This window comes from Hibiscus syriacus, unplaced genomic scaffold (assembly GCF_006381635.1).
Source record: "Hibiscus syriacus cultivar Baekdansim isolate YM2019G1 unplaced genomic scaffold, ASM638163v2 tig00110670_pilon, whole genome shotgun sequence".
In the NCBI taxonomy this organism is placed as follows: domain Eukaryota; kingdom Viridiplantae; phylum Streptophyta; class Magnoliopsida; order Malvales; family Malvaceae; genus Hibiscus; species Hibiscus syriacus.
The window spans coordinates 583,762-611,182 of NW_024062818.1; the positions used below are offsets into that span (position 1 = coordinate 583,762).

The following is a 27,421-nucleotide window of genomic DNA, read 5'->3' on the forward strand; positions in this document are numbered from 1 at the left end:
AAGCCGCCAATTTAATGGAATAGGGTCTTTGTAGGAAGGAGATATGTTGTAATACTTACAATTTTTTGCGTTTCCTTTAGTTTGTGCTTTTCACCTTGAAACTTCCCATTTTGTCATCTTCTCCTTAGCGAATGTAGCAGTATAAATAGTTTGGAGTTTTTAACTTTGATCTCAAACTTAGTTACCATCTCTTTCAACCATCTTTCATGACATCTATAGTATCCTCAATGCTTGTATTTATTCAGTTTAGGTCAAATTCTGTTATTAGTCCCTATATTCTGCATAAGTTTTGTATTTAGTGTATCACTCTAATTTAATCCGTATACTTTTAAAATTGTAGTCTTCACCTAATAGTATAATTGAACTTGATAGATTCAACCACTATTTTTTTACTTAGAATTAAATTTTAAAAAAATAATGACTAAAAACTATTAAATTAGACTATAAAGATTAAATACATAAATTATGTGCAGTACAACTACTAATAGAAGAATTGGATCTAACGTTTATTAGGTTGCACAAAAATCTACAAGGCCTGTGATATAGCTGTTTTAAATGTATTTTTAATGATCAATGCTAAGGGTGCTCCTTACGTGGTCTGAAATAATTTCCATTTGCAGGCTGATGTTGAGGGTGTTGGAAAAATAGGTTGAATTTATTGATGAATATGATAATAATATTCTTTTAAATACGAATATTTATTTGAATATTTTAAATTAAAAAAGTATATGAGTTCTTTAAATTTGAATATTAAAGAATTTATATTTAATTAAAATTCAAATATATTATTTACGAATTTATATTTGATTATAATATGAATATATTTATTTATAAATTTATATTTTATTAAATAAAAATATATTATTTATGAAATTATATTCAATTAAAATATAAATATATTATTACGAATTTATATTCGATTAGAATACAATATTATAGTTCCGGAAGGCAGTGGCAGAACTTGGTAATATCGTTTTGGGAGGCCAATTTAAAACTTTAAAAAATTTAAAGGTTTAAATTAAAACTTTTAAAAATTTTGAAGGGTACAATTTATATTTTTCAAAAAATTTGAGGCCTAACTAAAATTTTTGAAAATTTGATAGGTCTAATGAGAATTTTTTAAAATTTGAGAGACCAAATGAGAATTTTTAAAAATTATGGGAGAGATTTAATTAAAAAATTTAAAGCTTAATCTAATTTTTTAAAAATTTTAAGGGACAAAAATATAATTTTTTAAATTTGTGGGGCATGGCCCCACATGTCCTCATTTAGTTATGCCTATGTGGGAAGGAATGTTTTACCTTAACTTTTTCTTTTTGAATTAATCACTAGTATTCGATATATTTGATATTTAAATATTATTATTATTATTTTATTTTCAAATTAATGGTTTGTCTAACCATCATAAGACTTATTTAAATTCTTTTTTTATACCTTTCTTTAATTTGAGACTATTCAAAAATCGTGGTAAAAATCGAGATAGTAAATAAATTTGTTTTCGAGATTTATTATGTTGTTTCAACGAATTTGCTTAATCTCAAATTGGACAAATCTGTTTAACAGAAATTGTTGTTACAATAACATTGGTTTCTGATTTTATTTCAGAATTTTAATTAAAATAAATAAGAATTAATTTTTTATTTATTAGAATTTCTTGTTTCGTGTTTGAAATCAATCATGATTTTAACTTAGTCATCTAATAGAATTTATATGATAATTATTTATGATAGAAATCGTTTAAAAAATAATAATTTTGTTACTGATTTGTTTTATAATTTTAGTTCCCAGTTGCATTTTGTCGATATAATAAACCAGAATTTATTTTTGATTTATTGTTGGAATTATTATTAATTCCAATTTTGTGTCTTAAATGAAACAATGAGTAATCTGATCGATTTAACAAACTATCAACCTGAAGTAATGGTTTTACTTATACTTTGAATTAAAATTTTATTCTGTGAGTGACCTTGAGCCACAATGAAAAACTTGTGAAATTATGTGGATAAAATTTTAAGACATGAAAATAGTTGTTCTATTTGGTTATGTTGAACTTAGTCAAATATCAGATGGTCATTCTATTATTAGAAAAGATAAGATTAACGATGTTAATGCATTCGTTGCTGATAAAGCTTGGAAGCATTATGACTTCCTATATTGGAACCACATCCTGAAAGGATTGTTAGATACACTGTATAAAGTGTATAGTATCCATAGAATGGATAAAAAAATTATGGATGGCATATGACCATAAATACAAAACGAAAGATGAAGCTACTAAAAACTTTTAGTGACAAAATTCTTAAAATTTGTAATGATATCACGAACAAGGAGAAAATAAATATTTTATTATATTCATTGATGATAGTAAAAATATTGTTATGTGTATTTATTAAAAGAGTAAAGACGAAGTTATAGAGAGTTATTCTCTACAAACAGAGAGTTAAAAACTAAATTAATAAAAAGATTAAGATAGTAAGAAGTAACAGTGGTGATGAATATATTAAATCATATTGTGCACAACACGATGTGATTCATTAGACAATACCACCATACTCTCATAAATTAAATGGAGTAGCAAAACAGAAGAACTGAATCTTAAAGGAACGATGAACACAATGCTAGAAATTTTTAGTTAGGGATGTACGAATTATGGAGAAAAGGGGAGTCGTGGTGGTCCCCCCGAACTGCTCAAATCCCACAAGTGAATAGAAAGTTGGATCTACATTGGATCTCACTTGAATCGCTCCATCTATTCTTCTGAGGAAAAGTTTGGTTTCAAACCCTAGTTCGATCATAAGAACTACATGTGAGGATGAGAAGTTTTTCTATCAACTAATTATCTTTTAAATAAGATTTTCTTGAAAGAAAAAAGATAAAACATCATATGAGTTATGAAAAGGTCAAAAACTTCCTATAAATACTTACAAATATGATAGTATCTTGCTAAAATAATGAGCTCATTACCAAAGCAAATAAAAATAAGTTTAAATGATTAATTGCATTTTCTTTAGCTATTTAGAATATAGTAACTCATACCAATTTCTTTTAAAAATGTATTCTCCTAAAAAATTAGAGAAATTGATCAAAGTTCAACGAAACAAACCTTAAAATCTATCAATAAAAATAAGTAAAGATATTCAACAAAAGATTGAAACAGAGAACGGGTGTATTATCAACATTAACATATGAAATCTTATGTAGCTAACATACACAAGAAAAAAGTATCATAGATAAAGGATTGTGTCATCGAAATCCACATGAAACGATTATGATCATATCCATAATAGAATCTAAGTTTGTAGTTCTAGATAAGTCTGGAGAATAAGCTGAATGACTTTAAAATTTTTTGGAGAATTTTGAATGACCAAAATTTGTGCCCACGGTATGAATATACTGTAACTAGCACAAATTTTCATGTATAAAGGTAAATTGAGACATATTCGTCGTCGATATAATGCCATTAGACAATTAATCTCAAATGGAGTTATCTTTATTGATTTTGTAAGATCAAAGAATAATATCACGGATCCACTAACTAAGGGATTAAATCAATATCAATTTGAGAAAACATCTAAAGAAATGATACTAAAACACAAAGAAATTAAATGTGTTATGTGAAGGAAAACCCTATCTTTTTTACTGGAGATCCTAAGATCTAGGTTCAAATGGACAATCTATATGCATAAATTGTGTGTGATCACTGTGGGAGTTTCTTATCTCAGGTTCGTTAGCATGATGTAAACAGTTGTCAAAGTGGTATAGGTTAAGCAAAGTTTTTAATGACCAATGTGTGTTTTGGTGAGTCGATCAACATAAGTTACCTATGTGAGAGTGAAGTGAGTCACTTCAAGAAAACTATTGTACGTATTTCTTTCAAACTCTTACAGAATCAAATAATGTTCACGACTATATGTATACCCATGAAAACTAATACACTTGTCAGAGAGGTAGTTGTGTGAAGTATATCATCGTTTACCTAAACGACAAAACAGTTCAAGGACATCACTTCTACTAGTTAGCTAGTAAAGCATATATTGTAACATTCTATGCCTGATTGGGCTAAAGTGTCATATTGGGCTGCCGAGGCAACCACTAGGTTTCAAAACCTGTTCATTTTCTTTTCAAATGTATTAAATGGTATCATAATTAAAACATATATAAAAAATATAAAATATTTTACAAAAATTGAAGCTCTATGACACATAATTTAAAACAAATAGCACATCTTGAAGTTTACAACTAAAATAGATAAGTAAGGTTCTATGAATACACATGCCCACTAAATTTACAGTATAGTATTCTATTGGAGATGCTGGAAGTCTCACTACGATGGTGCTTCACAAACGGCCTAGACTAAAAACCTACCAACGAAAAACATCTGAAGGTTGAGCTTACAAAGCCCATCAGTATAATTGTTAATCTAGAGCAGTATAAGAATTTCATAAATATAAGCATGCTGAAGACATGATACTAAATAGTAGGTGCATGCATGACCTAGATCAAGTTCTACCTACTTAAGGCTTACTGATTTATCACTGAAGTAGGGGTCTCACTCTTCCCTTAATTCTCTGTTAAGGGCATCGCCATGAGTACTCCTCTAAAAGGTCTCTAACCCTAACGACTAAACATGTTATGCATTATCTAAATACGATATTGATACCCATATGCATTATCTGAATACAAACCTCACATATTGTGCATTATCTAAATACAAACCTGATATATTACGCATTATCTGAGTACAAATCTAATTAGTATATGGTCTCACATAGCTCTCATACACTAGATAATGAAAGAACCCTGTTATCACATAGCATCGATATAATTCCCACAAACATACTGAATGATCTCCTGGTCATCACATAGCCATCGAGTATATCACTAAGGGGAAACTGGTGTCACATAGCATTGATACAATTCCCACACAAACTGAAGTATTGGATTGGTCTCACATAGCCTTCAAGTCAAGCTTTAACACATCTGACATACTGAAATGATGGGATTATACATACATGACTGACACAAATGGACATGGGCCCACACAAAATGAAACATTGGTTTGGTCTCACATAGCCTTCAAGCCAAGCTTTAACACATCTGACATACTGAAATGATGGGACTATACATACATGACTGACAAAAACGGACATGGGATAGGTCTGGTGGTGTGGTCGGAGGAATTTACATGCATATCATAGCAACACCCCAGCCTATATTGAATATGAAAAAGCCTAAACATAAGAATCAGAATTTACGTACATCGGAAGCTTACCCAACTGAACTAACAAAACTAACCATGCAGATCTAAGGCCCATAAGTCACATAATACTAACATTGATAACCCACTTCTTCTGAATGCTCAGGTCTCGCAGCATCGCGCACTGGTAATGTCTCACTATGCCAACTAAGGTAACCTAGGTATACCTTAACATAGTTGGACTCACCAAAGTGAAGTTAACGTCACACTAGTTGTTATCTCACTCGTTCTCTCATCTAGAACATTGGGCAAAGGCTTACTTATTATCAAAGGAACTGGCTAGCCCGGTATCTAGCTCGGGTTCGTTTCTGAGTAGCAGTACTCTATTCGATCTTATCATAATTCCCTTTAGAATTTCTTGAACTGAAAATGATGGCTTACTCTTCGTGGGTTCACTAATATTCTCGAAGCTCATATTTTTTGCGACCACTAAATCTGACATAATCATAGTACCACTTATCGGATATATCCTGACTATTCTTATTCGTTCTCATTTAAAAATACTTTGGTGTATTACGCTTAATATGGTTACTCCTGATGTAACCTGCTCTTGCAATTTTTTCTTGGTATACTTGGTCGTTTATGTCCCTCACAGACTAAGTCTTACTATTATGAATCATCTTTAGCTCTTAAAAAACTTAAACGGGTCAAACTTGACCATCCAAAGCGAGTAGTATCGATACTCTACTTGTAGTATCGATACCCTAGGGCCAAGTATCGATACCCCTAAGAGTATCAGTACAAAAAAGAATTCTGTCATGAAATTAGAGCCTCAACATTGATACTGACACCTCGAGTATTGATACTATAGGGGTAGTATCGATACTCCCCTTGGCAGTGTCGATACTCCTCCCCAAAATCCCTAATTTTTCCCCAATTCATCTAATATCGATATTGTTCATCCTAGTATTGATACTCGAACACTGAAAGGCTTATTTTAGGCTCGGGAAACACTTAAAAATCATCCTAAAGTCTATAGTTTGATTCTAAATCATGCACTTAAGTTTTAGAAAGTTAACTAGGATCCTTATGTGTCATAAAACACATTAATAACACCTAAACCATCTTTTAATCTGGAAATCAAATTTGAACCCTCATATTCTCAACTATACAAATCTTAGAAAATACTTGAAATTTATGAAAGCTTAATACTTCAAAGGTTATAAATACAATACCTTGATTTTAGAAACCTGAAATGAATCTCTTTTAGCTAAAAATCACCCTCCTCAAGGCTTGGATGATGAAAACCCCTATTTTTCTTACAAAATAAAACCCAAAGCTTGAATCTCCAAAATGATGTTGTTGGGGGGAATTTAGGACGAAAATGAAATAAGAAAAAGGTTCAAGACCTTACCTTGGAGCTATGACTAGTTAGAGAAAATGAAGGAAGAAGAAATGAAGAAGATGGAGATGAAATGGGAAGCTCACATGAAAGCTTGATATAAAACCCAAAGTTTAGCTTCAATTTCCATCAATGGCCTAAATAAACTTCTAGTCCTTGGTCTTTTGTCTCATATTTAAAAATTCTTTTTTTGTGGCTAATTGAGTCCAAATCCAACCCAATTAAACCCAACAACTTAAATCATGAAACCTACGGGGTCCACTTACCTCTCAGGTAAACTCGAAAACTACTAGCTCGAAATTTAGGGCGTTACATATATACTATCACAAGGGAAAGTTCAAAGGTAGACACATACTTATCCTATGCATCTATTGTTCATAGAATATATCACTATATCAAGTCAAAATACCTACTTATCCTATGCAACTATTGTTCATAGAATCTATGACTATATCGAGTCAAAATGTTTTTGATAAAATCATCAATTTAGATTGTTAGAAAAATGTGTTGAATTCAATGATTAATTTGATAATTGATTTTTCTTAAATATGATATTGTTCTATTATTTAAGGATTTATGGTCAATTAAAAAGATATTATGTAAGTTCTTTAAAATTCGAATATTAATAGGAAAATGTTATATTATTTAAGGATTTACGAATTTATATTCAATTAAAATATGAATCTATAATTTATAAATTTATATTTGATTAAATACAAATATAGTATTTATGAATTTATATTCAATTAAAATACGAATATATTATGACGAATATATATTCAATTAGAATAGAATATTGTAATTTCGGAAAGATTGCTTTATCTTAATTTTTCCTTTGCGATCCCTATAAATAATGTGCTAACCTTTTAAGTTAAAAATATGTTTTACAAGCTTACAAGTTTTTACAATTTAATAACCTTTTAAGTTAAAAATATGTTTTACAAGCTTACAAGTTTTTACAATTTAATAACGTGAAACAACTCAGAAAAGTTCTTATCCTTTAGTTTTTCAATGATATATAAAGGCAAGGGTATAATTCATGTTCTCGAGCATCGAATAGTAATAAAAAATCTATCTTAATGAAACTATATAACAACAGAACTAAACTCGTTTCCACTTGATTTATTTTTCACATAGAGTGTGATTATGATATCGGATTATTATACTTCTAATAATCATAAAATAGAATAAACCCATTCTTTATCTTTAATTTTTATAATGATATTCGAATATTATTATCACTATTTTATTATTTTATTCTTGGATTAACAATTTGTCTAACAGAGGACTATGAACTAAAACAGTTGTTATCGGCACTTTTCGGGACTTGCCCGTTGGATAGAACTGTTTCGCCATTGGCAATCCCTTCGGATACGAGAGTAATGACGGGTAAACAACCGGTTCAACAACACTGCAGCAGTGTTGGTTGTTTTCAAAGCAAGTTAAAAGTTGCTTTGAAAACAACCAACACTGCTGCAGTGTTGTTGAACCGGTTGTTTACCCGTCATTACTCTCGTATCGGAAGGGATTGCCAATGGCGAAACAGTTCTATCCAACGGGCAAGTCCCGAAAAGTGTTGGTTGCTAATTAAAGAATTGCAGAAAATTTCTTGAATCCATTTATGCAGATGGTTAGGGGATTAGGCAAAGAGATCCCTTCCCAAATGGCAGGGTTGACTCAAACAGATGCTGCAATTAACTCAGCCAACTCGAGTGGGCCGTTGACCGGTTCCAATTGTCAAGCCATCGCGGTTAATACTGCAGCTTCCACTCCGAAGCTTTTGTTGTCTATAGTTCTGAAAACCTAACTCGAAATCATCACTGTGAGAATACCGGGTGGAGAAACCAGTCTCAATATCAATCCTAACATCGTTTATATAGTTTCTGCCTACCAAAGAAGAATATCATACGGATTAAATGCATGCCATGTGAACCCTAGATGGCATCACTCATGATCCCTTCCATTAACTCAGACCGAAGCAATTGCAATACAATCGTTGCCAATAACAATACGATACTTGCAGAAAAACAGTAGTTTCTTTCGAACATAGAAATTATGGAAACATAAGAGTCTCATTTCTTATACCTTCAGCAACGACAACTGTTCCTCGACGGAGCAATCCACATGACAGGAGACACGACAAGAGACAGGGATGAGAGTGAGACCAAGGCATCGTTGCTCCATCGGAGATGGAGAGGACCGGCGAGTGCTACGGTACTCTACTGTATCCTGGAGAATGATATTTCCTTGCTTGTCAAGGCAGTGGAAAGTGCCCAAGAAAAACCTTCCGTCTTTGATCCCCACCAGCATACGGCGAAACAATAGCTTTCTTACACGAGTTACAGGATCTGAGCTGCTAGATTCGGAACTATCCGAGTTCCCCAACTGAATCAACGATTCCCCTACTTCTTGTTCCATGGGAATGCACTTGAATCAATATGTTTTCACTGCAAATGTCAACCAAACACCAATGAGGAGGGGATATAAAATTATTAGAACAGCACATTGAAGATCAAACAAAAGCATCCATTGGTGGATGATCGATCTTTAGATGGAACAAAGATGAAATCTGTAAAAAAAAAGAACAGAATGGAAACTTTATACACTATAAGATACCAATTCTAAGATCTTCGGAAAGCACAAAGTCTATATAAGAGACGCAGAAAAGGGAAAGTCTGATATGACAATTATCATCCAGCAGCTAAAATACATACATTTGCCAATGCAGGAAATTGAGCAAATTTGGGAACAAACTTTTGAAATTGATAGGAACGCAATGAAAATTACAAAAATATTCAAAACCCCAATTCACAGATTCAATGAAGACCCTAAGAAAAAGATGATTTTAATTCGTAATTAAACAATCGATCAACCCCAATAGCATGGAAATCAATAAAGAGACGAGCAAGCGCAGCATATAAAATAAGCAAGGGAGAGAGAAAGAACACTGATTTAGCACTCAATCAAAGCAAACCCAGAAACTGAAAACTGGAAGAAAAAAAAGTAATTTGGTAAAGATAAAGTTTTAGAGATACAAAACAATGACAACTTGCTTAATTAAAAAAAAACTGTAAATAGATGAACGGAAGGAGAAGGCTTTAGTAACTTACCAAAGAGGAATTGAAAAGATTTGAGATAACAAAAACGAGTCTTTCAGTTTCTACGATCTTGTTTTGGAGAAGTGAGGGAAAGACAAGATGAAAAGGGGAAGACGACCTGCCAAAGATTTTGGGTTTTTGGATTGAGGCTTTTAAACCGGTTAGAATGGGTTGTTCGGCCCAATAGCAAGCGTCACGCACCTGCACTTTATTCTAAGTTGATAAAGAGAATTCTCAAGATGGAAGTGCTAATGTTGATTCAGTTAAAACACTGGAAATGAAAAGCAAGTAGAGATTTGTAAGGGAAAGGGTGTTCTCTCGAGTTCCTCTAACATGTTTGCTTTGCTTGATGCAAAGTACAGAGAATTGCTTGATGTTAAAGAGAGATCTTTTAGAGAGAAATCTAGAACACTGGTTAAAAGGGGGTGACCGTAACACACATTGTTCAGTCAACAGCAAAATGAGTAGAGATAATATCAAAGTTTTGGCTAATGGAGATGGGGAAAGGCTTGAATCTAAAGAGGATTTGGTTGTTGAAATTGTAGGTTATTACAAGAAGTTGACAGGAACAAAAGATCATAATGTTTTGGTACCATTAGTTGAACTGTTGAGAGAACTTTAATCTGCCAGTTGACGGTGAAGGAGCAAAACCAGCTGATTAAGCCAGTTGAGGATAGTCAGATTAAAGATGAACTTTTATATTCAGGCTGGATACTTATGGATTGCCTGAATAAATTCATATTTGCTAAAGGGAAGAAATGTGTTGCAGGTACCTATTGCTCAGAATTGTAGTTGGTGGATATAGGAGAGGCTGATGGGATTGAGAGAATTGGTAGTGGCTATCTTCCAAGCTCAAGGATTTCCAGTGCAAGGGCTGCGGTACCAAATCACTAAAATTTGGTTTATTGGGGCAGAAAAAAGTATGAATTTTGATATACAATTAATCTATTTTATGAATTTTGATATACAATTAATCTATTTTATATAAATTCTCATGAGTCGGTGGACTTTTGTATTTATATTATCACTTATTGTATATATTGTTTACTTTGTTTGCTGTATCTTTTCTTTTGTATGACATGTTCATCATTTCTATTTTTGCCAATATCTTCTTCTGTAGGACAATATGTCAAGTGCTGTTCATTTTCCCAATCCTTTCCCCTTGTTTTCAACTAAGAATTAGATAGTAGGTCTAAAAGATAAAGTAGGTAGCAACTTGATAATATATGATCATTTAGCTCCGAAAATTTATAGCAGCTCTTTTATGTCATTAAAATTCAAGTTTGAACATAAGATATTGTTGACCGAATATAAAGATTGTAATAACTATAGGCGGTTCAGCTCTTCTTAGAAAGTCACAAGAAATGGTTAGATGGTGACCTTTTGCCACTATAAAAGGAGGAGAAGAAAGATGAGATGAGAAGTGATATCATTACCCCCTCTCTCAATCTTAATTGAGAAGTTTTATAATAACCTTTAGTACTACTGTCAGGATTAGGACAATAATGCTCATTTGTTGATTGACAGGTTAAATGAATTTGATCGTTGGATAGCATATTTGGCTATGAGAGATCCCTTGAACCTATTATAGATTATGTCGAGAGATTATAACTGTTCGGAGAATATGTAGCTTTGAATGCTTTAGAAAACTCTAGAAGATTCAACACTCAATAGACAAAGAAATAAAAAAGATAATGACTTCCAAAAGAGATCAATAAAGGATACAAACAAATACCAATACATTTGTACATGGATGTATAATAAGAAAATTGGTAATAGCATGGACTCTACTATTAAAAAACTGTGGATTTACAGGCTTCGTACCTAAAAAGCATTTATCAATACATACATGTTTGTTGCTCTTTGTTTGTTTAGGGGACACGAGGGTGACAAATGATTGCAGAATCCTCGTTGGTTATGTAATTATTTACATAACAAAAGACAGCATGTTGTATATAGTATTGTTGCATGAACCCTACTTGAACCTTGAAGACTAGGGCATACATTATTAGGTCAATACATTATTGTTTTAAGTGCATGCTTTGCTGGACTTCCGTTATCGTTTTGCGAAACACATGTTTGTAAAAAGCTTGGCTGTTCTCTGGTCATCATCATTGTGCCATGCTTTTAATTACAATCATTAGTTTAGTTTTTGTCAACAAGAAGATGTGTATTGTCCTTAATTTGGTTCTTTGTTGATAGTGATCTTTAGTTATGGTCCTTAGTTTAGCTTAGTTTATTCATTGGTTTTCTTTTGCTGCATAAAAAGAATTCTAAGCCATTTAACTCTTTAAGTGACTTCAATAATAGGAAATGTTTAAAGACGGAATTACACAGTGACTAGTCGTTTCTTTTAAAATTTTTGGTATAATAATATTTTTTTTTGTGGTTATGAAGTGATGTGCATAGTGATGGCATTGCCTTGGCCACCGCCACAATTAATGAGGAATTTAAACACTTCCATCATGGAGGTGAGTTAGGTAACTGTCGGTGATTCCCCACATGCTGGCTCTCCATCATGCGTCGTGATATGTGGCTTTTGCTTGTTATGTGCTCTTCTTTGCTACTCTTCAAAACAAAAAGGACGAAATTAAAATTAAATATTTAAGAATAATTTTAAAAATATATTTAAATTTTAAATTTAAAAAATAAAAATTTTATTTATTTAATATTTAAACTAATAAAACTGAATACTATTTTATAAAACAATTTGACGACCACAACCCCTCTAATCCCACCGACGACTATGTCCTAAAGGAGAACACGATAGTCGGATGTTCTTAATTTATCAACGACTTGACGTTGAATTGTTGTTGTGAAGGCTTGATCTTTTGTCCTAAGCCCTAACTTAAAAGGACTATTTTGTTGCACGAACCAACTTACTTCAATGGTTAAAAGAATCGTTGTTATTATTTGAGGTTACGGGTTCGAGCATTAGCGATTGTAGTCGGGTGATTGAGCGGTCATACTTAAATGGTTGAGAGTATTTAGAACAGATACTACTTTGTAATTACCTTAGCTTAATAATAAAAGGACTATTTTGGTATAACCATTAAGTATCAATACACTATTAGGATAAGGGATGAAGATATTAAGGTTGAATGATAAATTTCCGAGAATAAAATGACATAAAAATACTTTAAAAATAATATAATTTTTATTTATAAAAAAATTCGGCAGACAAATAAAAGGATCCCTCCACAGATTTTTGTGTATATTACGAAATAAACTGGCTTCTAATGTGTTATATGGTTAATTGGTATTTAATCTACACTTAGTGAATTGAATGCCGAGTTTAAGCATGTTCTTAATCACATTAGTTCCTATATAACAGGTAAATGAGACGTGACTTTATAATTAATCATCTCCAATATCACGTGATTGCTTTCGCTTAATATGAAAAATATCCAACTAAATAAACATTTTCTGAAAATGAAAAACAAAATACAACTAACATTTAATTCTTAGACCTTACATGTTCAAATGAATTTAGATACGTAATGTACAAGTATAATTAATTAAACATTTAAAGGTTAAAATTAAATTAATAAATATATTTTAGAAATGTAAAATAAGAATGTACCATTAAAATCGACCAAATATGTGTTGTATACAATAATTTTATTTTACTTCTGATTAGTATTGGATCATGCTTTTTCTTATCTACGCACAATGTATTAAACTTTTTGATTCAGTGGTTAAAAGGATTGTTATTCTCTCGTGAGGTTATAAGTTCAAACAATTACATCTGTAAAGTGTGCGAACGTTTTTCAATGATAAAAAAAATTCTGAACATAAAGTATTTTGTATTCACACATACTATTAAAAAAATAGAATATGTTACTAAATATTCTTGTATCCGTCAACTACTAATTAATTTAGTAGAATAAACATTAGATTTCTTAAAACATGCATGTATAATTTGAATTATAGCTTTATGAGGGAAGGAAATTGAGTTAAAAAGATCTTACTTAAAAGATTGTGATATTTAATTTAAATTAATAAATTAGATATAGAAGATCACACTAAAATATTGTTTTTGGTTTTGTTAATTTTAATTAATGAGATGATTTAGGTAAGTTTGTTGTTTGATTGATAGTACACGTACGGAACATTCACGGCATTTCGTTATCACACTTGATTAATGTTGATTTGGGAACACATGCCACAACGTGTGGGTCTTTACCCTTTATTTATTTATTTTATAATGGGAAATCAGATCTAAAGTGTAAACAACAATGCAACAATGCACCATTGCACATGTACATTAACATCATATTTAACTCTCAATGATAAGATATCAGCTAAGATGATCATAAATTAGGTCGAATTTTTTAGTTTATTTTGAATATGATTATATATTAATCAATTGATTTGGATTTAAAAAAAAATCATCTCCTATCGTCTTCTTCTTTCTTTTTTTAATTTTGTTTAGACGGCAACACTAATCTTAATGTTGGTTGACTATTACTTTTCTTGTTTTATTATATTATATCATTTATCTTTTTTACTTGTGTCTTTTTATTTTGAAAAAGAATCTTTGTCCTTATGACATTTTTTTTTGCTCTTGTGACACGTCTTTTCTTTGTTCATGTGGCACGATCCTCATAGTTTTTTTGTACGTTTCTTTTATGCCTATGCGGTAGTTTTGGTTCTCGTACAAAAATCATCACGATATTTATTTTCTGATTGTTTAGTCGGTGGTCACGTATAGTCAAATCACCTCTTTTGGTAAAATATTGTACGTCGTAATTATAATTGTGTAGCGAAGCAGCCTACCAAGATTATTTGCTTTGCTCTCCACTCCTTTATCACTTCTTCAAGCGTCTTGTGTCTCATTCGATAGAAACAATGAGTTATGAAATTTATTGACTTTTGATGTTGGTCGTCATTATCAATAGAAGATTTTATTTTTCTTTGTAGCTTTAGGTTTAATTTTTTACTTTTGTATGAGTATTTCGGTGGTTGTTGTCTCCAAATTTCTCTCTATATTTTGATGTGTTATAATTTTGATTTCTTTCATTATTAATAAAATTCAATTACCCTTGTTAAAAAAAGGTTTCACCCCATTTAAAATATGACTCAATTTTTAAGATAAAACCTCGTACTCAATTTGATAAGACAGAAATACATATATATTTCTTATTTTTATTAGGTAGAATGAGAATTTATTTGAAATATATATATATATATATATAATAGTATTATAATATTTATCTCTAAATATATAGAGATAAATTATACTACTATTTACATGTCAGATTTTTTTTCACCGTAAATCTAAACTTGATTTAACTTTATCTTTAAAAAACTATATATGAACTCGATTTAAAAAAATCAACTCTATAAGATTAGTTCAGGGTAAGAACTCATTGAATTCGGGTCAAATATTCATCCCTAATATCATCACTTTTTTTAAATCATTTTTATAAATAATTAAAATAACTACATTATTGTTTCCAAACTCGATCCATAACCAAGTATACGCTAACATATCTATAGTATATTAACAAATTATCAAATTCCAACTCATCAATCTGAATATTATTTATGTTTAATATTTTTTTTAAAAGCGACTAAAAACCACAAACGTGGATGAAAGTACACTAATAACAGGTTGTACAATAATAATGTTTAGTAGACCCAAATCTAAATCCAACTCATCAAATTCTATAAAAGAAAATGCATAAGAATATATATATATATATATATATATATATATATATATATATATATATATATATATATATATATATATACATATATATATACATGTGTGTGTGGGTAACTTCATCAATGTATTTATAATTATTCAATTATTAAACATATCATCAAAATTTCTAATATTTTTTTATTAACCTCTCGGTTTCAATAATTTGTCCTGATTGATCAGAATCGACCCGCGTCGTACACATGACTTTGGTGGAGGATGAGTCTCCCAACAAGATTTTTTCTATACACAAAAACTCATACTCGAAACATTGCTCAAACGATACCAAGGTGCTGACCACTTGAACCAACCCTTGATAATGAAATCTCTAATATTTAAGTTAAAGTTCTATTTTGTTATGAAATTTCTATAAATATATTCTTATATAAATTTACAACCAACAGTATTTTAATTATCAATCTGATAAATAATAAAAGCTTTCCTTTAATTCTTTAAAGTGTATAAAATGTATTAAGTGGTGTATTAATTATGCCGTGTTGATACAATACTTCATATTGTCATCTACTTTTACCGTATCATGTTCTTATCCTACACGTTAGTATATATATATATATATATATATATATATATATATATATAATGTATGAGTTATGATACACTCATATCATATATTTTTTTAGTTTTACATAAATTTAAATTCATTAGATAAATGAAAATAAATACTGAAATAAATTCTTTATTTTTTAGTAAATATCTTATTATTTCGTACAATTAATCTCAGCCTTTTTTTATTTATCAAACCATCTTAAATATATATAAAAATTAAAACATTAATTGTATCGTTATCTATTATTATCTTACAAATGTTTATTTAAATCTTTTTTTAAAAAAAGTATTTATTTGAACAAAAATTATGAAAATAGAGTAATTTTCAGGAGTATTTTAAGATAAGGAACGAATCGCTGTTTCCATCTCCATCTCCCGTTATGGTGGCTGATCATATTTCATAAATGGCCTTTTTCTTCGGTCTAATTTATGTTTAGTCCTTTTCTTACATCAAAATTGAGGATTTAATTTCTCTGTTTTAATTTAATATAGTTTGATCATATTTTATAATGTTCTTATAATTATTTGATCATACTATCAAGATCATGTTGAAATTAAGATGATCATGTTCTGTCAATAATAATTTTATGTTTCAAGATACAAATTAAATGTTTATCTATTCATAACCTATTTTCTAAATCTCAAATATTTGAATTTAGATTCATTCAAATTTACATTCTCTTGAATGCTTTAATAGTAACACTGTGAATTGAATTATTATTTAATCAATAATAAATTAAATCATTAATTAAATACTTAAAATTGTTTTTAAAAACATGCCATTATTTTATTAACGGTCACTATCCATATTACCAATTTGGATCTATGTCATTATAAAAGTGAAAAATCAAATTATATCATATTAAATAAAGGGATTAAGTCTTTACTCTAAGTATAATGTAGGGATTACAACCATAATTAAACCCTTTTTATTTTCCTTTTATCCCTTTTTTTGGTCAATCTTTTAGTAGTCCCTACATTATAAAAATGTAGTAGATTTAATCCATTTACTCTAATTTTATGATTTTTAGTCGGGTAATGTTCAAATTTTAAAAATTCAATCCTGACATAAACAAATAGCTATTAAATATGTTAAGTTAGATTATGTTATTAATTATTGTGATACGAGTAAATTACATATTTACTTCTTATTCTTTAATTTGATTATTTTAAGCCTCCATAATTTAATCATATTGTCCTTGAATTATTTAAGCGAGAGTGAAGTCTTGACATTAGGGTAAATTATATGTTTAGTATAAACAATTAATTTTGTTCCATTTTGATATTTAATTTTTTTTTTTAAATTATACTTAAATTTAAATTAACAGAATTGTTCATGTAACAATTTTTTCCAATGATGACATGGCAATACTTAAAGGTGACACATCAACATCATCGTTAAATTTTTAAAAGTGGGATATTAAAATGAAACATAAACTAAACACTAAGTATATTTTTGAAAGAGAATAAAGTTTGGATACGAAAATGAAATAAAAGTAATAGTTTAGGTCCTGAATTTTACCCTAAAATTTAAAAAGTACTATAACAGTTAAAATTGACTAAATTAATACAAGGACTAGATATATAATTTTGACATAGTATAAGGATAATAATAGATTTGGCAAATTTCTTTTCCATCAAAATCCTCTCCCCCCTTAAAGGTCATGTTCTCTCTCTCCCACAGATCCAAATATCACAAGTGATAACTTTCCTATACCAAAAACAAATCAAGTAATTTCAAAGAAGGGGAAACATGTCTTCACTCCGTTCAGATCCGGTTCACAGAATCCATCCCGAGCCGATCGATCAGTTCGACCGTCTCCCGGACTCTATTCTCCTCCTGGTCTTCAACAAGATCGGCGACGTCAAAGCTCTCGGCCGATGCTGCGTCGTTTCGGGCCGTTTCCATTCCCTCGTCCCACAGGTCGAAAACGTCGTCGTTCGTGTCGATTGCGTCATCTCCGATGACGATTCTTCCCCCTCTTCCTACGACAAGTCACGCTCCGCCGGCCCGATTTCTAGCATCTTCCGTTTCCTTTTTGGGGGCATTGTCAAACCGTTCCATGCTTTGGCTCAATTTCTCGGTCCGAAACGGCCCGCTTTCAGGGAAACCCTTAACACCCATCCGTCTTCTTCTTCCTTATTTGTTGGTTCTGTTGGTCCCCGTGCTGATGTCAACGATGGGGAAATGGAGCAAGGTGGGGTGACACATCATTCTCCGACGCAAGTACTTAGAAATTTCGACGAGATTCGTTATCTTCGGATCGAATTACCCAGCGGCGAGTTAGGGATCGATGATGGGGTTCTTTTGAGATGGAGAGCCGATTTCGGGTCAACCCTTGATAACTGTGTCATCCTCGGAGCTGCTTCCGTTACTAAGAACCTGCATTTGCAGGTACCGGAGTGTGGGAACGATGAGTTTTGCCCCAATAATAACATCATTAACGTTGATGATAATGGGAGTATTCCCGAGTCGTTTTATACCAACGGAGGCCTGAAATTACGGGTTGTTTGGACGATTAGCTCGTTGATCGCTGCGTCGGCGAGGCATTATTTGCTTCAACCAATAATTGCAGAGCATAAGACGCTCGATAGCTTGGTTTTAACTGATGCTGATGGACAAGGGGTGCTTTGCATGAACAGAGATCAGCTCGAGGAGTTGAGAGTGAAGCCATTATCGGCTTCTTCTGCTTTGAAAAGGACTCAGGTGCCAGCACTGAATATGAGGCTTTGGTACGCTCCTCACTTGGAATTGCCTGATGGGATTGTTTTGAATGGAGCTACTTTGGTTGCTATTAGGCCAAGTGAACAGTCTTCTTCAAAGAAAGAGGTCTCTGATGCTTCTTGGTTGTCAACTGCCTTTGAAGAGCCTTATGGGACTGCAGCTAAGATGCTTGTTAAGAGAAAAACTTACTGTTTGGAGATGAACTCGTTTTGATGTCTGCTTCCTGATCTTTGAAGGTAAGAAAATATACAAATGTTGGATAAACTCAAAAGTGATTTCATGCTTGAATTATATGTTAGTTTGGAATTGTTTCAGTTCTTCATGTAAATTGATTCTCTGTTTCGTTAATAGGCATGCATGCTCTTAGTAGGCATTCACTTGTTCACTATTAGGCCATTTGAAATTATGTAGTTTAAGTGATAAATATGCTCTCAATGTCTTCTGGGGATGCATATTTATAAGGTCAAATTATCTTGTTTCACGATCACATCGATTTGTATATATTTTTATGAAATTAAAGGGGGGGGGGGGGCAATCAGAATTGTATTTTATGGTGAATGGGGGTTTCGATTTCAATTTTCATTTGTGATGTGAAAAAACTTACGTTTGCAATAGGTTGTGTTAAAATTAGCAGCCCTGGCATTCTCTAGTCTCCTTTTAGCCTTGAATTACCTTTTCTTTATTTATGCACTTTTATGAATGTAAAGTTAATTTAGAGATCATCTGGCCCTTTACAGGGAACAATGGTCGGGGGGGAAGAAACGATAGCATGCTTTTGGAAAGCCGGCGAACAAACAACAATTTTGTTCCATTTTGTAGCTTTAATCTCGTGGCAGTGTCCTGTGAAGCTAAACCTAGCTTTTGACGCCATTGGATGCAACACATGCTTGTTGATAATGGACTGCAAGTGTTTTCACCTTTTTTGCTTCAACTGATAGCCAAAATGCATCTGCTGGTTGTTGTTTTTTAAACTATTTCAGGCATTTGCTTGTAAGCGTGCACACCTGCACCAAGACCAATGCTGTAAGAGCATCGAGTTTTTCTAATCCTCGACTACTTTTTATCTATAATCCCTCTACATATGTGAATATTGTAGGTATGAAGATGTGATGCTTTATGTTTCATATACGAATGAAGTTAATCAAGAATTGTACTTGCAGTTTGCACTTCTACCCTTTAATGTTTATTCGATAAAGCTTACTTACCATGCTCCCACCAAAGCTTCATTGATACTTATTATCCTTGCAAATTCGAATTATCCTGTACATCACTTGTTAAGAATGATTGTATGAATCCACTTTGTTAATTAAGAATTCGAGTTTTTTGGGTATGAATTTAGGTTCTTGTTATTGTTTTTCATGTTCCCGCTCATTTTAGTATCTTAGCATGTCCACTTTTACATGCAAAGAAAGTCACACGGTTCAAGAAGATGTGGAGCAAGTGTACAAAAAGTCTTAAATGCCACTTTTCTTATTTCTAAAGGAATTTAAAGCATCGTTCATAAACCAGAATGACGGCCATTGTTGCTTTGCCTTTAAAGAATGGTGACGGGGTTAAAAGTTTGCCGATGCTGAAATGCTAATCAACTGTTTGACTTTATAATTCGCTATAAATATACTCCTTCCGTCCCATTAATATTTCATGTGAAAAATGAAATCTCTATCCGTTTCTAATCAAATGAAATTGACTCGAAGGTTATGATATTTATGTAATCTGAAGATATAAATTATTTTAAACTTTGATAAACAAAAGAATTTATGCAAGGATCTCAACTGATGAAGAACTAACAGTTTCTGAAGGTAATCTATGTAAATATAATAATGTTCAACATAAAAAATTATTTTATTTTAATTGATAGTGAATGTCACTAAGGAATGCTTTCATTTATTTTTCTTATTAATAAGGTGGTAACACACGTCATCATTTTATTGTTAGATTTCATTAAAAAATAATATGTACGTATGACGACTCTAATACTATTAATGATTTACCGACAAAGTGATCAAATATTCTTTAGTAATAATAATTAAAAAGAAAGTTTATTTTGCTCAAAAAAATAAGTTTATTGCAACTTTGACAGCAGGCAATGCATCCAAAAACAAAATGTACATGTATTTCAACCAAAAACCTAAACGACTTTAAACCCTAAAGTTTGAATGTCCAACTCTTTTTATGTCTTTGCAACCAAAAGAATAAAGCTACCACGCTTTTAGCATAATTATCCGGAAAAAAATCAATTATTTAACAATGACGATTGCTTGCTTAAAATCTACAACCTTATATTAGATGTGGACCCTTTTTACTCTTTATTTTATTTTTTATTCTCCTAGGCAGATATATGCTAATGTATCATGTTTAGGCCATCTCCAGCCATCATCTCTACTCTACATCATCTCTATATCTACTTTAAAAATGAAATAATAATTCATCTCCAGCACTATCTTTACATTACCACAAACCCTACTTTATTTACGATATTTAACTATTATAATATTGATTTTGCAAATATAAAATAAAACATATACATTTCTAATAATATCAAGATAAAAGCATAAATAAAACATTTATAAATAACTTTGCAAAAATACAAATAAATAAGAATGTTACAATTCATAATAATAATACGAAAAAACATAAGTTACATAATTATATATTTAATTCTCCGAATTATAATATTCATTCCACAAATACTCAATTAGTGCATTTCGTAGAGCAAAATGAGCAGTTGCATCTTTGATTTGTCTAAATCGGGTAAGGAATTCTTGAAATCGAGTCTCCTCGTCTTCAACAAATTAAAAAAAAAACAAAAATCAGGAAAAAAAAAGTAACGCAGCTAAAATGCAACGTCAGTTGTGGTGTGCACTGTAGCACGACGCCACAATTCAGCATAACAATGACAATGAGCTGGAACTATAGATCATCTCCAAAGTGGAGATGAATGTCACTCCAGCGATGCGCTGGAGATAGCCTTAGTACTAAAAAATAATGTATTATGTTTAATTAGTGTATTAATCTAAATTAGATTTAAGTAGATTTTCTCGTGAGATTACATAAAGCCGGAATATATTTAGACAACTAAAAGTTAGTTATTTTTTTATGTAAATACAAGTGGTTAGTTTTACATAAAAAAGAAATATTTGAATTTATTATGTGATTTTCATGAAAAAAAAATTAAATATTAGTCTTTCTAGAGTTTCTAAATACGAGCACTGATGTCTGTAAGGTGTTTGTGCATTGTCAATAAATTAAGAAAGTTATAAACAAATATTGTATTGTAATTAGGGTGTTAAAAAAACCGTTAATCGTTAACCCTAACCATTAATCAATATAATCGTTACATTTAACAGATTAATTAACCGAACCATTAATGTTAAATAGTTTTGATTAACCGAACCATTAAAAATGATAGTTAACGGTTAAAATTACGGTTATGAATTTTGATAACCGTTTATAAATTAAATTCATAATTCTTTTTTATATTCATTTATTAGTATTATATTATTTCTAATTTTAACTTGTTTCATGTTTTGAAATATAAAAATGAAAAATTTAACAATCAATCAACCAACAATTATAATTGATGAGTCGTATTCTATTTTAGAGGAAGTTAATGAAAACCTCGAATGTTGGTGATTTGTGTTTGGTTCAAGGATTGTGGGACATTCCCATGTTTGGTTGGTCGGGAATCTCATTCCCTGTAATGTTTTATTACTAATAGTAGATTTTTTGGGGTATATTATCGGGAATGTCATTACCTCCCTTCCCTTAGGTATTGTAACAATACCGGCGTTTTGGACTAAAATACCCTTAAATTTATATTTTTTTTCAAAAATATCATTCTTCTGTCATTGAATAATAAAATTCTACGAAGGTTAAATAACAAATTTATCCTTAAATTATTTAGATTTACAAAAAAAAAGTCTATAATTAAAATTTTATATGAAGTTCAGGGGTTAAAATTTTTTTTTTACCCTTTCATTAAACCTTTTTTATATTTTAAATTTTGTAAAAAATTATATAAATATTATGAATTTAATTTTTTAAAGAAAATATATAAATATTTTACAATTTGTAATATTATAAAAATATATAATAAGGATAATTTGGTCAAATATGCATTCCAATAATTTTTTATTCCTTTAACCAAATACGGTAATCTTACATTCCTGCTAAACCAACCAAACACAAAATACAACATTCCCAGTAATCCTATTCCCTGGTAATCTTTTATTCCCACTGGTAATCTTACATTCCGTGAACCAAACGCAACCTAAATACTTTGAGTTATTGTGTTTATTTTATGTTTGTTAAATACTTGTCTTTAAAACTTTGATGGTGTATTAAAATATTAGTAAAATATTTACATAAAAGTTTATAGAAAATATAATTTTCTATTATTTCTAATTCATATATTTTTAATAAAATTTGTATAAAAATAACTTAATATATATATATTTCTTAATTTTATTTTTTTATTTCTTTGAAATAAAAAAATATATTTACACCAATATAATTATATGTTTATTGTTAGGTGTCGAGATATTGTGACATGTACATACTTACGCTAGTATTAATATGTGTTAAGTGCCACACTTTTTTATTTTATCTATTTACACCAGTGTAAATATGTGTTTTAGTGCTACACTTTTTTGTAGTACGAATTGTAAAACTTTAAAACGTTCATGTTGTGTTATTTTTAAAAAATAATTGTAATAGGTTAATCGTAGGTTGACATGTAATCGAACTGTTAATAACTATTAAAAAATCTTGTAACAATTATAATGATCAACAAACTGTTAAGGCTAAAAGGTACATTTAACCGTCCATGAACAGAACACTATTGTAATCATCTCATACTATTATAGAAATAAAAAGAAATATCCAAAATTACAAAGAATGTTTATAATTATAAACGTAAGCTATACACATAATTAAAAAAATTTCTATAGCTATTGGCATAAGAAACTAATCACATGTGATCATACAAGGAAAATGTTAAAAGCTCGGTTAAATTTTTTTAAATAAAATATAAATACAAACATATATGATTGCACCAACAAATGGACATAATTTTAAAAGAGGAGAAAAAATCATCTTTAATTTTGTAAAAGTCGAAGAAGGAAATGACTTTTACAATATTAATTATAGTATTTTATTTAAAGTTGATAAATTAAATTAAAAATTAATTAACTTTAACATATAATATCATCAAAATAACGAAAGTTAAAGATTAAATGACCACATTATAATAAACTAATAACGAAAATGATTCAAACACAACTTTTAAAATTTAATTATTAAAACCTAATAAAACTAAAATAAAAGTGGCCTGAATAATAATTTTCCCTTTATTATTGAATTGTTTAAAGAGAAGAAAATAATAGCAGAGAAAAAGAATCTGCATAATCCAAAAAAAAAAAGTTTTATTGTGAATAATATACAAATTAGTCAGTCAACTTTCAGTGCCAACAATGAACTTATCAAGTAATTGTGGAATTTTATAGTATCAACTTTAAAAATATTTATTGCCTTTTTTTCTCAAATGATGAGATCAGGATAAGACTAATTAAAAACTTTCTTTACAAAGTATATTTTGTGTGAGTTTAAATCTCAATATTTATTTTAAAAACATATTTTTTAATCAGAAAATTATTATTAATTGATATTGTTAGCACTAATTTCCGTTTGATTCAACTCAAACATGAGTACTCAAAATAAAGATACGAGAAGACTAGTATATCGAGAGGGGGGAAAACTTGAACTATCGCTACGTGTATTAATAATACTTGAGAATATTTATTGGTTAATTTAATGTTCATTAACAATTGGTTTTCAACAGAGAAACCCTAATCCTCCCCCTTTCCTTAGCTTCCCTTTGACTTTTTTTTTCTTTAATAAGAATGATTTCGACTGTGTTGCACGTTTATCTCTGTTTTTGTGACATGTTTTTTGTTTTTTCTCGGTCGCTTGTTTGTTCTTTTATTTATGATTTCTCAGGGTTGGATCTGACAACACCACGACTAATCAAGATGACAAATATTTGAAATATTGTTTATCTTCCCTGCTATGGACTTTCGGATTGAATTTGGATGCGTAATTTTACGTTTGTGGATAGTTTCTCACGACGCCCAGCTCTGATTTGTAGTTCTTGGTGATTTTTTAATAGTTTAATTTCCTATTGAGGCTCGTTTGCCGATACAATTATATTTTTTTTCGTATCAATTTTTGTTCGAATCTTATCTTTATGATCCAAAGTGATTAATTTTAATATTATAAAAAAATTTAAATTATATATTTAATTTACGATGATAGACATACACCGTTAAAATCAATGGCAGGTAAGATACAGGTGTTTCCAGCAGCAATTAGATTTGATGTTTTGTTTAAGGCATGAGCATGTACCATGTTTCTATGGTGCTCATGGGTACAAAAAAAAAAAAAAAAGTCCTGCATCTGAACCAGAAATCACATGAGAGGCTTCTAATCCAAGTAGAAAAAGGCTATGTGAATTCCTTCATATTTGGACAGTTGTTTTGCTAATAAAATGTTAGGTTTAATTCCATTAAACGTATAAAGAAAAAAAGTTATAAAAATAAGTAAATATTATTTATATGATTCATCAATTAATCTATAACAAAAAAAATTAATAAAATAATTAATGGTAGAAGAATTGTTGTTATTCATTGAGGTCCTGAATTTGAGCACAAAAAATGTTAAGAGTATGAACGCGTCAAATGATAAGAATTATCTTTGAACGGATAATGCCTTATGCTTACTCCAAATTAATAAAAAAACTTCATTAGAATTATATAAATATTTTGAAAATTCAAGCAGGTGATGAATCCATTATTTGACTCATAATTTAAGGAAGAAATATTGATTGTTATCGAATTTGTTTCTAAGAAAAATGAGGTTTTGCTCATAATTTTATCCTAAAATTATAATTATTTTTTATTTTAATATTTATAATTTTTGTCCCACTTTAATATCTAAACCATAATTTTCACATCAGGTTAGGGAAAAAATCTTTTAATAAGATCGTGGCATGTGGTATGTTCTACTTGGGTGTAGGTATTTTTTATAGATAAAATGGAAGGAAATGATAGTTCGAGTTCCAAAGAGAAACAAAAGATGTTACGTACGAAAATGGAATGAAACAAAAATTTTAAAGGTCGAATCATGAATAAAGCATGAAAAGGAAATAAAAGGCATTGAACCTTACTTTTAATGTTATATTGTGACAAAGTTGGACTGTAGGTCATGGAAGGAGCCCTTTACTTACCTTTGCATTTGGGTGATGCAGTTGAATTTTGATACAAGTTGATATCAGAGCTTCATTCTCCTGCAAAATAATAATGGCGAAAGATATTAGACACGTGCAAGAATAAGAGAAGTGGTGCCATGTCTCTTTACACACCTAGGAGTTGTCCTTGGTTGGAGCCCATACCCGAGGAAGAATGTGACGATGTAGAGGTGTTAAAGAAGACGATCTTTGTACTTCTTCCTGTTCTGATTTCTTTGTCCACCTATGTTCTTTTGCGTAGGTGACTATTAAATTCCATGAGCCTCTTTAAAATGACAAGAATAAATAAAGGAACTAAATTCCATGAATTTTTGTAATAACAAGAGTCTCTATAATTCATTTTTTTTTTTTTGCTCAGCAAGAGTTTTTATTAAAGATGAAAACGATCCAAACCATGAGCCTCTTTAAAAATCTCCCTGGTCCTAGTCAAAGAAAAGAGTATTCACGGCTAGGAAACAAAAGTCGCAACAAAGTCTCGCAAAATAAAAGGAAACAACAGAACACATCCTCCATGGAGTAGCAAAATGCCAAAGAAAGCGACACTCTTCACTGCAGACAACTAAAGTTGCTGCCTGCTGCCAACAAGGACTCTAGGCAGGAAGAAAAACACCCATTCAAGGCCCCCACAACACAGCTAGCCCATTATTCGACAGTAATTGACTCGACTCCTAACAACGAGCATAGCTCACAAACAAAAAACATACTCTGCAGCAGTTCGAAAATCATACCACCAGGATATCAAGGGTACTTATCTCGGCGTACCAATTTATGTCAACCAACTAAAATCACAATGCTGGTCAACTAGACAAGGATTCATATGAAGCTCCCAATCAACATCCAAAGCGCGCACAAAACTTTCGAAATTAGCCCGTTCGATCAAAGTCTCCCACCACCTCCCTAGCCTAAGAAATTTTGAAGTAACCCATATCAAGACTACACAAGAGACAAAAGCGAATACCAACTCAGCTTTTTCAGTCCAATTTTTCTCCATAAAAAATAAGATCATGATCATGAATACACTTTAATTAGTGAATTGTGATCCAAAACAGCGAATTTTGGTTTGAACAGACCCGGATAAATTTTTAAAAATTTATTATATATCTGCATAATTATAACGTATAAAAAATATTGCATATAAACAGTATTGGAGTAAAAAGCTGGTGTAAAGAATTTGTTGAGAGGTAGTTTACTTTGTTATGATGAGTGGAGTGGGGTTGTTACATTGTTATGGTGAGCTGTGCCAGCTGGAAGGAGACATGGTCTGTATGATTTGAAAGCATATAAAAAGGCGCATGTGTTAATGCAATCGTAGCCTTTTGTTGATAATAAAGATTGGGAATGTCTCAGGAAAGGCGGGTTAATATACGGTTAATATACAGCATTACCGGATACATTAAAATGTATTTAATAAATTCGGTT

The 27,421-nt window shown here is 30.6% G+C and overlaps 2 protein-coding genes across 3 annotated transcripts; one reads left to right on the forward strand and one right to left on the reverse strand.

Moving 5' to 3' along the window:
• Positions 1-8,678: 8,678 nt before the first annotated feature.
• Positions 8,679-9,017, reverse strand: LOC120137446. Its single transcript, XM_039153188.1, has one exon. It carries the CDS (start codon positions 9,015-9,017, stop codon positions 8,679-8,681), a length of 339 nt encoding a protein of 112 aa, XP_039009119.1.
• An 8,660-nt stretch (positions 9,018-17,677) lies between these two features.
• Positions 17,678-19,925, forward strand: LOC120137417 (F-box protein At5g46170-like). Of its 2 annotated transcripts, none has more exons than XM_039153167.1 (2): positions 17,678-18,935; positions 19,680-19,925. In XM_039153167.1, exon 1 carries the CDS (start codon positions 17,728-17,730, stop codon positions 18,910-18,912), a length of 1,185 nt encoding a protein of 394 aa, XP_039009098.1. In that variant the 5' UTR covers positions 17,678-17,727; the 3' UTR covers positions 18,913-18,935; positions 19,680-19,925. The 2 variants fall into 2 exon arrangements, with proteins under 2 accessions (XP_039009098.1, XP_039009097.1); XM_039153166.1 differs by lacking the exon at positions 19,680-19,925 and adding an exon at positions 19,437-19,645.
• Positions 19,926-27,421: the final 7,496 nt, after the last annotated feature.